Genomic DNA, 15,236 nt, shown 5'->3' on the forward strand with positions numbered 1-15,236 from the left:
TTCAATCACGGACAATGCACTTGGTGATCGTGACTGTGCTGGACTGGAACCCTGGGGTCACAGATGAAGTTTCTGCTCTGTGGGTTGTCCTGTCCAGACCCTTGACTTCCCGTGCACCATTCTCTAGAGGTTAGGGGCTTCAGAGGACTTGTTGGCCTGGGTCAGGGTTCACTGAAGAGCCATCAGGGATTTGGCTATGGGCTCTCTGCTGGGATCGTTGTTACAGAAACCTTAATTGCAGTCACAAGGACCCAAAAACCAGCAGAAAGGTCCCTGCAGCTGAGAATGGAAATTGCCCTTGGGTCTACGCTTTCCCAGGGTTGGTGTCTAACACCCTCAGGGAGGCAATGGTATGCACTGGGTTCTTCCAACGTGGCTGAAATGGAAGGCTGTGATGCAGGTAGATTCCAGCCCTCTGGACCAAGAAGCTGCAGTGGAGGCAGGGCACTAGTGGGTGGGGAATATAACATACTCACCTCTACCACCAGTGAGTAGTTTAGTGTGCAACCTCTCCCCAAGGGAACTGAGCTCTAACTGGGAATCCCAAGTCCTGGGTCAGGCTGTCTGTGGAACAAAGTGGGAGTGCCCATTACATGCCCCTTTTCTCAGACTCAGTGCATGAACAGAGTGTCACCCCTTTCTCAGAGACCAGGGTCTGGTTAGGTTGGTATAAAACTCAAGTGTGCAGAAGGGGACAAAGCAGAATAACTTCATGACACTCTGTCGAAAGGTCTGCAATGGTAGATTTCTCAGGTTTCTGTTTCATTAATTATTTGGGTGAATGTATAGAAATGAATATAATCCTGTCTGATCTGAAGGATTAGGACAGGAATGGGGGAAAGGGCTCAGAGGCCACAAGTTCAGTCAGAACCAATAAAAAACTATGGCCACTCAAGTTGCATAATGTCCAGAACGAGGAAGGCAACAGTCCACCATATTCTCTCCTCAGAGCATATCTGAAGCCCTGAGTCTCCCAGGACCAGGAAAGAGTGGTCAGACTGGAGAGGGACTGGCTCTCTGTATGGGGCTGAGAGGATGGGCTCTGGAGCCTACAGACTTGAGTTTACATCCTGGCTTTGCCACTTATTAACTGGGTTTGTCTAAAACCTGTTTTCCTCATCTGTAAAGACATCCTAATGATACCTACTTTGCCAGATTGTCATGAGAACCCGAGATAATGTATGTATTGCCTCTAATAGTATTTGCTTGTTGCTAATTGATAGTTGGTACCATGCCGTAGCTGATGGAGCTGGGAGGGTTCATCTGAAGAAGTGCTAACTAAGGGAATGAGGCACTGTCCCTACATCAGAGGAGCTATTACCAGGCACGTAATTCTCTGTGGCTGGAAGACAGAGCAGTAGGACCATGGGTAAAAGACCCAGGGAAGTAGGTTTCAGCCAACAGGCTAGGCTGTGACACAGAGACAATCATTTGCCAGGAAGCTGCTGAGGGGAAAGGATTCTTGCTTTGAATCAGGGACTAGGGGGAGTAGCTGCTACCAGGTGAACTCTGAGGACTGATTGTAAGACTACAATGAATGTCCTTGGTCAGTTTTCTGAGATAAACTTGGAGTTAGTTTGAGATCTGACAAAAGGCTCTCAAAAGGCAGTTCTGCATATGTGATTTTATAAGCCCCCACCACACTGGTCTGCATGTTTCCTCTGACACCACCATCACCACCAGGTACTAGGTTATTAATACCATGTGCATTATTACATTTAATCCTACAATGACCCTATAACACAGGTGGCATTATCCATCCCCACTGTACCACAAGTACTCTAAGACTCAGAGAAGTTAAGTAACTTGCCCAAAGTGGCTGCATGGCTCCTCATGCATGAACTGGGATGGGAATGCAGGTCTGGGTGGCTCCAGAATCCATTCTCTTAACCACTGCCTGACACGGCCACTCCTGGGAAATCTCATCCTCTAGAGCCATGGGCTTGGCCCTCTGGAGCCCCTGGTTCAGTCCTGCTATCTGCCCTAAACTAGGGTTTTTCTTGCCAGCCCCACAGTCTTTGCTCCTCTAATGACCTGATAAGTGGTTCACCTCATAGATTTTTGGAATTTCACAGAATGATGATCCTATTTTTTGGTTCATAATGAGTCATTTTTCTCTGATGTGAAACTTCCTGCTTTCTCTTTGGTCTGGGCAGTGGGCAGGGCCCTGGATTAGGAGTCAGTTCTGCCTTATACTCTCTATGCACAAGCATGTCTCTCTTCCCCTGTCTGGAGCTCTGTGTCTTCCTCAACTCTTAACTAAATCTCTGAGGCTTTTCATGGGAATCTTTGGCATTGCCTGAGCTGGTGAAAACTCTCTGTCCCCACCAAAGAAGCCTCCTTCCTGCCCTTGTCTGCTCTCCCTTCCAGTACCCTTCATTGGCTCTCTTCAATACTCTGTCTTGTGCTCAAAGATACGCCTTCTCCAGAACAAGCTCTGAATGAAAGGGCTTGAGCCGGGAGTCAAGCAGGACAGTGCAGACACCTTGCGCCACTTGTGAGCGAGGCGTCCCCAGCAGGGGATGATGAGGTGGAGTGGGCCTTGAGGCACGAGAGATTCCTTTACAGAGCTATCTGGAGTGGGTGGTGTCAGAGAGGCATGGTGGAGCCAACTGCAAGCCTGGGCTGTGGCTCAGGGTGTGACCTTTTATGTGCTGGCTTATGAGAACCTGTGGCCTCTGTATCTCCACAGAGCGATGATATCACCAAAGTGACCCAAGCTGCTAAAATCATAGAGCGGATGGTCAACCAGAATACATATGATGACATTGCTCAAGGTAAGATTTGAAGTAAGATTTTGCCTGCATTAAAAATCCCTCGTACAAGGTGACTATTTGAATGCCCCATGCTAGATGCAAGGGGAGAACAAATTAATCCCTCCTTCCTCTGGATGTCACTAGGGAGACAAAACTTCCATGGGCCAATCGTGAACAATGGCATAAGAAAAAAAATGGGTGTAGTGAAGAGATCTGACAATGGAGCAGCAAAAACAACTGCATCTTAGTGACCCAATGTCATCTTCCCAACAATCCGGGAAGGCAGGCAGAGCCAAAATTATTACCCCTACTTCACACATGAGGAAGCTCAGGCCGAGGCTATCTGGCTAGTGAAAGGCAGACAGGGCCCAAATCTAGGTCTTGAGATTCCTAATTCTCTGCTCTGTTCTCTACTCTGTCCTGCTTGGGGACAATATAAATGATAGGATGCAGACAAAAAGTAATCTGGGGATCCTCAGGAACGGAGGTAGGGAAATGAGGGTTGAGTGGCAGCCGTCAAGGAAGGCTTCAGGGAGGGTTGAGCTACATGCCAAGGGATAAGCAGAGTTTGAGCAGAAGATTAGCTAAAGGGTGGATGTTCTGGGCAGGGGACAGCATAAGCAGTGACTCTGTGGTGAAAATGAATTAGAATGGACTCTGGGGACAAGGGGCAGGAGGCGCAATGACCCACACGGGCTTCATTGGAAGGTTGTGAGAGTTCAGTCTGGTGAGTGACCCAAGCCAGTTAATGAAGGGCCTTGAATATCACACAGGGAACCTGAGCTTTCTCTGAAGACAGTTCACACATACTGTCCACGCAGGGACACAGCCCAGTCAGAGCAAGGCTAGAGGAGGATGTGATTCGGCAGAATACAGGGACAGAGGCGAAGAGGAGGTTCAGGTGTGGGGTGGAATAGGCCTTGCCACACCTTAGCCAGACTGCATCCTAGGGGATGGAGGAAAAGGAGCAGTTCTAATAAGGAGGACCAGCATTCCCTGGGAATGGACTATGTACTGGGGGGAGAAATTCAGGCAGTATTGTTCACTTGTTCAAAATCACAGCTACTGTGAGGTGTGAGTGGCGCAATCAGGATTCAAACCCAGGCCTCTTGGATCCGTAGCCTAAACACTGCAACACGAGGCTACTGAGCCAATGAGCTGGAATAGACACTTCAAATAAACTTTCAATAGGTCAATGCTGGTGATTAATTAGTGGGGAGGTGAAGAAAGATTGATTCAGAAATGCTAAAATCCTGGGGGCCTGGGAAATTCTGGGGTCTTTGACAGAGCCAAGAACACGGAATCCTTCCCAGGGCGTGAACAGCACATTCCCAAGTGGCTTGTATTTCCCTAAGAGGTTGTGCATTTATTTGGAGCAGCTGCATCCCCAGAGTTGGCAGCTCCTCGCTGCTGGCTGGTCTCCTTTGCTGACAGCCTAGGGCCCTTCTTGGTGACTTGATGCTCATTGCTCGCCCATGGGACATAGAAACCAGGGCTGCCAAGACCAGCAACCTAAACAAGCCCCCTTGTTATCATTCAGGCTGGAGAACGACCTTGAGTGCTTTTCAAAGCTGTCAAAGTACACAGTAGCTCTGAATGAATTTGTCACTCACACAGCTTGGCTTCCTGAAACCCAGCCTCTGCAACCAGCCCCCAAAGGGCGGCAAGCGTGATTAATATCCATGGAGAAATTGGCCTTGTTGAACCTTTTTCATTTATAAGAACACAGTCACATAAAAATGCATTGAACTTTGATTTTTTTTTAATTGCATACTCTTTTCCCTCTGGGAAAGTATAATCATGAAGGAGAAGTGAAAACAGAGAAGTGTTACCAATTAGTCTTTCTGAAATGAGGCCTTTTCAAAGACAGCCCGAGCTCAGGGATCTCTGATGTGATCAAGGCTCATGCCTCTGACCGCTCTAATTGTTTTTTGTTCTAAGACATTTTTGAGGTTTGAATGTAATTCCACAACCTCAAGGTGTGGGACATTGTGAGACATTGTCCCTGGTCATGTCCTTGACCGTGTTGGATGAGCGGATTCATTTTCTCATAGGTTACCCTCGGTTGGAAAGAAGAGTGAGAACCATTCACTTCTGTTGGTTTATTTCATTGCGTTCTTTGAACAGTCACTGGGTGTCTGCTCTGTGGCTGGCCCTGTGATAGGCGCTGTGGCTCCAGAGATGAATATCACATGCTTCCTGCTCTCTAGTTGCTGTCAAGTGAAGGAGACAGGCAAAAGGATAAATAGAGGCAACACAAGGTGACAGACGTTTCAGCAGAGGAGAGGCCCAGGGGTGGAATGGAGGAAAACATGAACTCTGCTCCACAAGAATGTGAAGGCCTCACAGAGGAGGAGCAGGTTGATCTGGGTCTGGAGTGAGTAGGAGTTTGCCAGGAAGGCGGAGGAGTAGGACGTTTCAGACACTGTTTGATATAGACGGTGTGTGAACAGCTGGCCAGAAATGACATGGAAGTAGGGCCGGGAGCCTTGGTTTGACTAGGGAGCCCCAGTGCAAGGGGAGCCATTGAGGGGTTCTCAGTGGGGTGGAGGAGGTAGTGTGGTGAGGTGATTTATTTGTTCTCACTCTGAGCTCTGTAGAACATGGACTAGAGGACTTACTAGAGATAGGGCAACCAGTTAGGAGAATAGGGTAATGATCCAGGTGACGGCTACTGGGGCCTGAACCTGGGCAGTGGCTATGGGTTTGGAGAGAAGTGAATGGATTAAAAAGATAATCAGAAGGAAAATATGAAAGATGATGGAAAAAGGTCAGTCAAGAGTTACCCAGATTTCTGGTTTAGACAAGTGGAAGGATTGATGGGCCTTCTACCTAAGTTAGAGAAAACAAGGGGCAGGACAGTTTAGGGCAGGAGATGAACTTGAGTTCAGAGAACCCATGAGGGATCCAGGCAGTTTCACTATTGTGCAGGGCTTGGCAGTAGGTATGAAGATGGGCAAACCTGGGATTTTATCCATGCGATGGCTGCTTCATTGTAATTTACCTCCATCAACAACAATGACAGTAATAATAACACATACAGAAAGCTTGCTATGTGCCAGATACTTTTCTAAGTACTTTACATTTAGTAACTCAATCCTCACAAGAATCCTTTGAGGTAGGTACTGTTACTATTCCCACTCTGAAGCATAAAGAGGTTAAGTGTTTGGCCAAGGAGGTGCAGACAGAAAGTGGCAGACCTGGGTTTGCCATAAAGTACCAGTCCCAGGGCTGACTCCGCCTATGTGTGTTTAAGATTTTAAGTACTATGAGGACGCTGCTGACGAGTACCGGGACCAGGAGGGTACGCTGCTGCCCCTCTGGAAGTTCCAAAACGACAAAGCCAAGCGCCTGGCCGTCACTGCCCTCTGCTGGTGAGTATCGGCATTGCAGCAAACCCCGAGCCCCTGAGGGCCCACTGGGTGACAAGCCCTGAGCAGGGCACTTCTACTGACACGTAACATTATGGGGAAAAATGGAACTGGGATTTGGGGATCAGCCCAGGTCTCTAAACTCAATCGTAGATGTCTGCAGTGTAGATAGGCACCAGTGTTCATGGGAGAGCCAAGTCCCTTTCCTGGGCCAATGGGTTCGTATTTCTTTTGCAGGAATCCAAAGTACAAGGATCTGTTTGCAGTGGGACATGGCTCCTGTAAGTAATCTGGCTCTTCTTTCATTTGTTCACTTAACCAGTAAACAGTAAGTGCCTACTCAGTGCAGAGTTCTTTGCTAAGTATGAAAGATACAAACATGCCTAGGACATAGTCACCGTCCTCAGGGCTCACAGTGCGATGGGGAAGACCGACAGTCACACTGCAATTAGTGCTGTGTGAAGATACATGCCACAATGAGACTCGAAGGAGTTATTATGGTGAAGAAAGGAGGAGAGATCACTTCTGGCAGAGGGGCCTGCATATGCAAAGGTCTGGAGACACAAGAGATATGGCAGGAAATTAAGCTGTGGAGGGGGCCAGGGTCAGCCCCCACAGGGCCTGATAAGCCATTCCAAGAAGCTCGGCCCTTCTCCTGAAAGCAGTCTTCTGACCTCCTCCAGAGGGAAAACTGCTAAAGGAATTTGCGAGGGGCAGGGATACAACCAGTATAGAGACTGGTGCAGGCATCCTAAGGAGAGATGGCAGGATCGGAACCATGACTATGGAAAGGGGATGAGAAGTAGGTTTGAGAATCTTGAGCAGGTAGGCTGGACCAGACCTAGGGTGGGATAGAATGGTGGGGGCTGAGGAAGGGGAGTGTTCCTGATCAGGCCAGGATCAGGCAGGGGTGGGGGCACGTGTTTGATGTTCCTCTCTATTACTTGGCCTCTGAGCCCTGGGAAACCACTATTGTCCAGAGTGTTCCTATTCCTGCCAACCCCTTCCGCTCCCCTCCCCTCACAGCAAGAGGTAGCACTGTGGTAACTGTGTGACAGTTTGCTTTCCCTTCATGTTCCTGGGTTCCTGCAGAAGCCCCTACCTCCCTGCTGGCCTGGACATTCCCCCTTCCTAACGGGAGAGGGCCCCACACTTCGCGGTAGCCGTTGCTCCCCAGGCTAATAGCTTGTTCTCTGGCTGGGAGGATGTTTCTGCAAACAGGAAAACCTTTCCATTCTCCGAGCTGCTGCTGGCTGGCAGGCTGACAAGCTCCTGGTCTCTGCCCCTCAGACGGCCTGGCCGCCCATTCTTTGACCAGGGTGAGGAAGCGGTGGGGAGGGCAAGGAGGAGGTGGTGTTTGTCATTCCCTTCGGGAGGCCTTGGAGCTGCTCCTGGTCTCGTGGTCTGGGCCGCCTCTGAGGATACCCTAAATGCCCGCTTTGTGTCCCTATTTCTAAGGGTGGGCTGCTGCCAAGTGGGAAGCGCCCTCCCCCTCTGGCAGGGAACGAACACATTCCTCCTTCTCTGCTGCAGCTACTGGGTCTGGAACAGGGCCTGGGGGCAGGGTAGGCCCTCCCAAGAGTGGGTGTAGCCTCCGTGTTCTACCCTGGCCTGCCTGCGTTGGGCGTCTGCGGGGCTCCCCAGCAGGTGGGAGGAGAAACTGCCTCAGCTCTAGCCTCATCTTCCTCCCACCCAGGACCAGAAGCAGGGTCAGCTGGTCAGAGTCACATGGAGACTGTGCATGGAGCAGCCTCAGCCAGGAGCAGTGGAGAAAGTAGTAACCCACCCCCCGGGAATAGATGACCTCCAGTCCACCAGGCCCAGCGGCCTCCTTAGGCAGGCAGTCACCCAGGAGGGGTCTCTTTGTCCTTTGTTGGTCCTTTCAGCCACATCCACATGCCTGGGCAGTGCCACTGTCAGCTGCAGGCCTTCTGGCTGGAGGGTCACTTCCCAGTGGACTGACCCACCCAGTGGTCTGACCCACCCAGTGGTGGGGCCAGAAGCCTCTCTGAGCCTTGGTTTCCTCATTGGTGACTCGGAGAGGCTGACCTCTGCCAGCTCTCCACCCCAGGGCTGCTGTGCGGCACACTTGAAAGAAAAGCAGCAGATGTGTCCTGTGAGCTGTGGGACTACCCATACATAGGACCATCATTGCTGATTTGTCTGTCATTCTTTCCCCGAGCTTTCCTGCAGGATGATCAGGGGACATAAGCAGAGAGAGAAAGGAGGCTGTGGGGATAGAGGGGGATGAGACAAGGCCCCTACCTACTCTTTGAGAAAGCAGGGTCTGTGGCAGCGGTAGTGTTTGCTATTGCTGTCATTGGCATGGGAGTTGTTGACCAGCTTTCAGACAGGCATCTCTTCTCCAGAGCCCCACATGTCTCAGGACTACTCTGCAGAAGCCTGAGCAGAGCCAGCTGGGCTGGGGCTCAGAAGGGCTCCTGCATTCACTCCTGCTGTCACCTCTGGGAGTCCCGTACTCTTGAGTGCCCAGGTGCCTCCCTGGAAGAAAGAGAGCCAAGCTGAGGCAGGTCAACAGCACCCTAGTTACTGGACTGGTCATTGTGGGGAGCAAGTGGCTCACCAGCATCATCACACTATCTTTGGAAGCTTCCAGATGCCAGCCTTCCATCATCAGACTTTGCCTCCTGTGGACAAACACTGGAGTGAGAATTTGGGTTTGTTGTTGGGTTTGACCCTGATGAGCTCAGCCCAGGCCTCCTTTTGCCTGGAATTCCCAGATATTTATTCTCTGACCCAACCAAATAAAACTTTGACAGGGGTAGCTCTATACCCTAAGAAGGATGGGGGCCAATCCCACATTCTGGGGCTAGGGAAGGTTGCCTGGAGCCAGGCCAGGAGCAAGTACATCGGGCAAAGGGAGTCTAGGCAATTGCCTGCAACAGCACAGAAGCATTCACATCTGCCTCTCTGGGGCCGCTGGGTGCCAGGTGGTGAGCATGCCAGGCTGTGTACGGGGTGCTCAAAGGATAGAGACAGGCTGTACCCTGGGGCCAGGCTCCAGGTTCCCAGCAGAGCAAAGGAAGATGCTGTCAGCAGGTGAAAGCAGACCGAGGATCATTGGCGGGCAGAGGGAGCTAGCTAGTCCAGGAAAGGGGGCAAAGCTGGGAGGCAATTATGTTGGCCTGCTGCTCTGAAGGGGTCTTTTCCAGCCCATCAGCCTGCTCGTGGCAGGGAAATAGGGACTCCTCGTGGTCTGTCAGGCAGGGATAGTAGAACCGATCTTAGAAACTCTGTGTGGTTCTGACTAGCTATCACACCGGAGATGGGAGGAAGCTTCCTGGCTGTCCCTCAGCCAGCCTCCCTTTGGGGAGGGCACCCTCAAAAGGAGCCAGAGTCAGGCCCTGAGTCCCAGCACTAGACCCATTCCCAACTCGTTCCCGCCACATCTCGGCCTGTCCCTGAGCCTGCCCAGGCCAGAGATACACTTGTAGGGATTTAAATCTTTCCATGTATTTGTCAGCTTCACTAATTAAGCAGTGTTAATTTCATTTACTGAAAATGGAAATTTGTCCACCTCATTTCCCCCTCTTCATCCTACACACACAAAATCCGTCACTCCTCGGCTGCCGGCTGCGTAAAATTTACAGGACTAATTATATTGTCAGGTCTCTTTGTAAATACAGTCCATAAAGGCCACTGTGCTCACCGGGTGGTAGTGCAAGGGCATTCCTGTTGGTAGTTTAATTACTGGTTAGTTATTTAGGTTCGCAAATGTTTGCCTCATTTTCCCTAAATCAAACGAAATGTCCCGCTTGATGTAGTCTGTCTCCGAGGCCTTGCTCTTGCTTCTCACACTGTTTAAATGACTTCTAATCGGATGAGTGCTTGGAAAAGCCCAGCTGCCTGGCAGGCTGAGCCCAGCCTGGCACCATGGCCTCTACGCCATGCTGGAGGTTTGGAACCCTCTAGCACTGATCCCCTTTCTTAGGGCAGCCTTGATCTGGTCCCCTGCCCTTGGGGACTGGGAAAATCCTAACCCAAGGGGCATTTCTATTCCTGGAGTCCAAGGTGGCAGGGCAGGGGTGTAGGAAACAGAGGGAAACATTATCCTCAGAAGAGCGAGGGATCATTGCATCCATCTCTTGACTTCTAGAGGGACTGCTTCCAAATCATCCCATGAAAAGGTACCATCTATGGGGGCATCTCCCTCTGATTCTTAAAAGTAGGCTTTGGGTCAGCCTTCTCTGAATACCTACAAAATTAGCGTCCTATGGCTGCTATAACAAATGACCACAAACATATTGTTTTAAGACAATACAAATGTATTATCTTACAGTTCTGGGGGTCAGAAGTCTAAAATGGGTTTCACTGAACAAGAATCAGGGCTCAGCAGAGTTTCAGTACTTTGGGAGGCTCTAAGGGGAACATGTTTTTTGTGGGTTTTTTTTTTTTTCCTTTTCCCACTTCTAGAGGCTGCCCACATCCGGTGGCTTGCGACACCCTTCTAGCCAGCAATTGCATCATTCTGACATCTGCTTCTGTTGTCACAGCTCCTTCTCTCTGACTCTCTGCCTCCCTCTCTCCCTTATAAGGACCCCTGTGATTACATTGGATTCACCCACATAATCCAGGATAATCTCCCCATCTCAAGGTCTTTAATTTAATCACATCTGCCAAATTCCTTTTGCCGTGCAAAGTAACATATTTATGGGTTCTGGGGATTAGGACATGGATATCTTGGGAGTGACCATTATTCGGCCTACCACAGCCCCCCTCCATGTGCCTGTTGCATGACTTCATAAAGGGAGGCATTAGATAGCTGCTGCCTTAGAGTCAGCCCTGGGCTGGACGCATCTGGGGTGCCACCCTAAGAGAGGAGGAGGCCTGCTGTCCGAGGCTGGCTTGGAATCCTTGTTTCTGCAGGTTAACACCTACTTCCCTGACCTGCCTTTAGCCTGATGCTCCAACATGCCCGCTGCCTGCATTGCCCTCCCTGAATCCTGAGCAGGAGCCCAGGCTTCTCCTGACAGCGAAAACTCTCCAGAGTGGACCCCCATGATCCAGAGCTGTTATTCGTAGAGCAGGGGTGAAGCTGGGGGCCGGAGGTCCCTGCTGGTGGTTGCCAGTTCAAGAAGACATCCATCCATGTTCCTCCCTGGGCACTACTCTGCCAGGGCCTTTGCAAAGGGAGCTGAGGGCAGCGAGAGGTCTGTGGTGGAATTAAGCTACCCCTCCCCTGAGACCATGGTTTTCAGAGAACTGCCAGATCAGACTCTAGGAGGTGGTTAATTTTCCCCTCCCAGATTTTGTGGATCATTCACTGAAAGGCGGCCTTAGCGATTATCCAGCAGAGCAGGATTAGCAGGAAGCAACCTGCTTCCTGCTAATAGCAAAGATAGCAAGCCTGCGAGCCACACCAGGCCATGCTCACTGCATCTTTTGGTGGCAGGCTAAGGAAAAAACCTGCTCACGACCACCTGTAATAATGAGATATAAGTAGAGGAGCTCCTAAAGGTGGGGGTGGGGGGCACTCACAAAGAAGAGGCTGAATGGTCTGGAAGCCTTCCTGGAGAAGGGCAAAAGTACAAAGTGGAGTAGGGGAGCTAAGGCCAGGCCAGCAGCCCTTTCTCCTCTTAGAGTCTCTGACTCTTTATACAACGGAGGGTGGTGTTGGGGGCTCCCATCTCTGTCACTGAAGCCACAGAGCTTGTGGGATTCAGGACAAAGTACCCCAGGGCCCAAGGCCCCAGGCTCAATAGCCTTGAGCCTGATGTTATTCTAACCCTCACTGGAAACTGAAGCCCTGTAGGTGACCTTGATGCCACTGTTATAGTGGGACTGTTGGTGACTGGCTGGTGACGTCACACTGGGAATGTTAGAGGGCTGGGAAACTATGTAACAGGACTGCTGGTGGCCTGCATGGTGATACCCTAGGGGGACCCTTGGGGGTCTGAATAGTGATGTTCTTTTAGGACTTTGGGAAGACAAGCTGATAATATCATGCTGGGACAGTTGGAAGTTTGAGCTGGGATGTCACACTGGATATACTGGGAGAGCAAAATAGTGAGGTTTCATAGGAGTCAGGAGGAGAATATCATAAAACATGGAATGGCGAGGAAGCCCCAGTTAAATGAGTTTTCTCTGCTTTCCCAGTGTAGTTTGGCAGCTGGAGCCCTGAATTGGAATTCACAAAACACATAGTCTAGCCATGGTTAGAAGCTGTCATCTCTATCACAGGAGGACTCATTTGGTTGCAAGTAACAGACCACGAGAGCCAGGTTACGACAGGGAGGCTTTACTGTCGGCAAGAAAGTAGCCTGGGGACGGAAGCCTTACTGTGATTGGTGGCTGTGTGTCCCTCTCTCACGAAATCTACGCTTCTCTCTGCCAGAAGTTTCCTCTTACCATGCTTGACTGCCCTGTCCCTTACACATTCTCTAGTCCAGATTCTGGAGGGATTGGGTTGACTTTGCCAGTCACCAGAGGAGGCATGGTGCCTCCTCTCCCTCCTTTCTCCACCTCCATGTAGAGACCAGATTAGTGTCGTTTTCCTGAGCAGGATAATTTCAGCTATAAACGGGATATTGCGTGTGGCAAATACCATGTGATGGGTCTAATGCACCTGCACACACCATTTCTCCCTTCTAACCTCAGTTTACCCATCTGTAAAATGAGGGGGTCATTAAGTCCAGCTTTTAATTCCATTGGTTGTGTGAGTGGGTCAGAGATGTCCTCACTATAGAGTTAATAAGCCAGCCTAGGGTTTCCGATCCTCCTTTCTTGGCTTCGCTGTTCATGAAGGGAGTGCTTAAAGTTTGTCTAGAGCAAGTAGGTCATCACTGCTATCCCTCAAGGGGCTAGGTCCTGTGCCACAGTCAGAGCAAGTAGGTGCAGTAAGGAGAGCATCTGAGTCCTCGGTCACCCACCTGTAGGCCCACCCACTCACCCTCTGTCAGTCTTGCCCAGCATCAAGGACAAATTAGACTTCAAGGGCATCATCCCCCTGTGATCCGCCAGCAAGGGCTTGCCTCATTCCGCTGCAGGGTCTGGCTTTCTCATCACAATAGGCTGTTAAGGGCAAACCTGGGTCTCGAGTGGAGTGTCTCTGTCCCTGCCAGGGTGCAGCCCAGAGGGAGGCCCAGATCAGGTGCTCAGGATTTGCATGGCGCAAAAGGAGCTCCCAGTGACTGTCACACTGCCTAGTTCAAGCCCTTCATGATCTGGGTGGGAAAAAGACTCCCCTCAGCCACCTGCAGATCTCTCCCTTGGAAAGTCAGGCCTCAGGGCTCGCCCTGGAGCCCTACGGGTAAGATGCTGCCAGCTCTCCTTCCCACCCCCCTCAAGGCTTTGAGATATTGCCAGGCACAGGGTGACCCAACTTGGCTCAAGGGGATCTGGAAGGCCCCCAGCTCCTCACTTTCTCAAGAGTAGAAGCATTTTCCTTCCTGACCACGATGTGTGGGGTGGGGGGGCAGGGGAAAGGCCCTCATCTCAGCTGAAAGGCTGCCTTACCATAGGACCCCCAAGATGGGGGCTGTTCTAGCCTTCCACCTCTGCAGGTCTGGCTCCTCTGAGCTTGGGAAGGGTCCTGGGCTGGTGGCAGGAGAGCTGGTCTGGAGGGCTGGGACTGGATTCTATTTCACGACTGGATTCATTATCAGGACTGGCACCAAGTATGCAGAGAATGAAAGAGTGGGAAGCACTCCCTTGACGTGGGGCAAGCAGAGAGCAGTACGTCTGCCAAGTGATCCATTGTTAATCACCAAAAGCTGTGCCCAGGCCGGAAGGGTGGCACAGCGGCCTGTGGAAGTCTGACTGGCTGGCCTGGGACTCCTTGATTCTGGGAGCATGTCTGGAGCTAGGGCTCAGGCTGTAGCTGGGGACGAGAGGCCAGCGGTCCTGGGAAGATGCCCAGAGGTAGTCAGTTTGGGACTCATATAGATAATTCCATGTTAGTCCAAACGGAACTCCTGCCCTTGGCTGGGGGGCTGGGAGGCACACAGGCAAGATGCAGGCGTCTAAGGACAGCGACCTGCCCCGGGGTGGGGCATGTGAACCCTCCCTGAGGATGCTGCTCCCTCCCAAGCCCACACATATCCTGCACTCAGCAACTCCTTTAGCCCGCATCCCCCATTGCTGTACCTTAGGGAGAATAAGAAGGACAATCAGTCCCTCAGATAAGCCTGGTCACCTTTACTGACTGTTGGATCCTCCCAGGAACCCTGAGAAGGGGTAGGCCAGGTCTCAGGATCCCATTTCACAGACGGAGAGGATGAAGCCCACACTCTCTAGCAGAAGCAGAGCAGGGCAGGGCTTGTCCTTCAGGTGGGGAAGGGCCCTGGGGGTGTACCAGCAGGGTAGCTGGATCCTCCAACCGCAGAGGCCCGTCTTCCCCGTGGCAGATGACTTCATGAAGCAGAGCCGGGGCATGCTGCTGCTCTACAGCATGAAGAACCCCAGCTTCCCCGAGTACATCTTCAGCAGCGACAGTGGCATCATGTGTCTCGACATGCACGTGGACCACCCCTACCTGGTGGTGGTGGGCCATTACGACGGCAACGTGGCCATTTACAACCTCAAGAAGCCCCACTTCCAGCCTGCCTTCCGCAGCTCAGCCAAGTCTGGGAAGCACACGGACCCTGTGTGGCAGGTCAGCCTCAAACCAGGAGGGGAGATGGGGGTAGGGATGAGTAGGGTGCGGGCCTGGGAGTCCCTGGAGAAGGGACTTTGGGGAGGAGGGCCCACAGGGAAGAGGATGAGGGTGACAGAGATCAGGTTAGAGGCCAGGGAGCTGGGTGTAAGACGGGGCAAAGAAGGGCGGAAGGTGAGAATCAGGAGGTAAGAAGGTCTGCAGTAAGAGCTGGGTGTGCTGCCCCAGAGCTTCCGTCAGAAGGTGCCATCTGTCTGCTGAGGAGCTCTTAGGTGTGGTGATTAGTGACTCAGAACCAGTGGCTGGACGTCTGCAGGGCCAGACAGGCCTTTGCTGAGTATATCAAGGGCTCCAGTTCCCCCTCTGTGAGCTTCCTCAACTCCGCATAGGGCTCTCCTCTGCCATCTGGGCTAGATTTGGGGGGACCTCCAGATGGGTGGGTGCTGCCAGTTGTCTGCCCGCTGGGTGGGACTGTAAGACCTGATAGGGGAGGTC

At 51.6% G+C, this 15,236-nt stretch overlaps 1 protein-coding gene across 8 annotated transcripts in view; it reads left to right on the forward strand.

Moving 5' to 3' along the window:
* Positions 1-15,236, forward strand: part of DNAI1 (dynein axonemal intermediate chain 1) — a 42,332-nt gene that overhangs the window by 9,926 nt on the left and 17,170 nt on the right. For all 8 annotated transcript variants that reach the window (XM_033122451.1, XM_033122452.1, XM_033122453.1 and 5 more), the window contains exons 9-12: positions 2,693-2,777; positions 6,013-6,130; positions 6,365-6,408; positions 14,494-14,741. In XM_033122451.1, coding sequence (XP_032978342.1) covers positions 2,693-2,777; positions 6,013-6,130; positions 6,365-6,408; positions 14,494-14,741 — 495 coding nt within the window. The remainder of the gene's footprint in view (positions 1-2,692; positions 2,778-6,012; positions 6,131-6,364; positions 6,409-14,493; positions 14,742-15,236) is intronic.

The sequence above is a fragment of the Rhinolophus ferrumequinum genome, chromosome 12 (genome assembly GCF_004115265.2).
Source record: "Rhinolophus ferrumequinum isolate MPI-CBG mRhiFer1 chromosome 12, mRhiFer1_v1.p, whole genome shotgun sequence".
Classification (NCBI taxonomy): Eukaryota; Metazoa; Chordata; class Mammalia; order Chiroptera; family Rhinolophidae; genus Rhinolophus; species Rhinolophus ferrumequinum.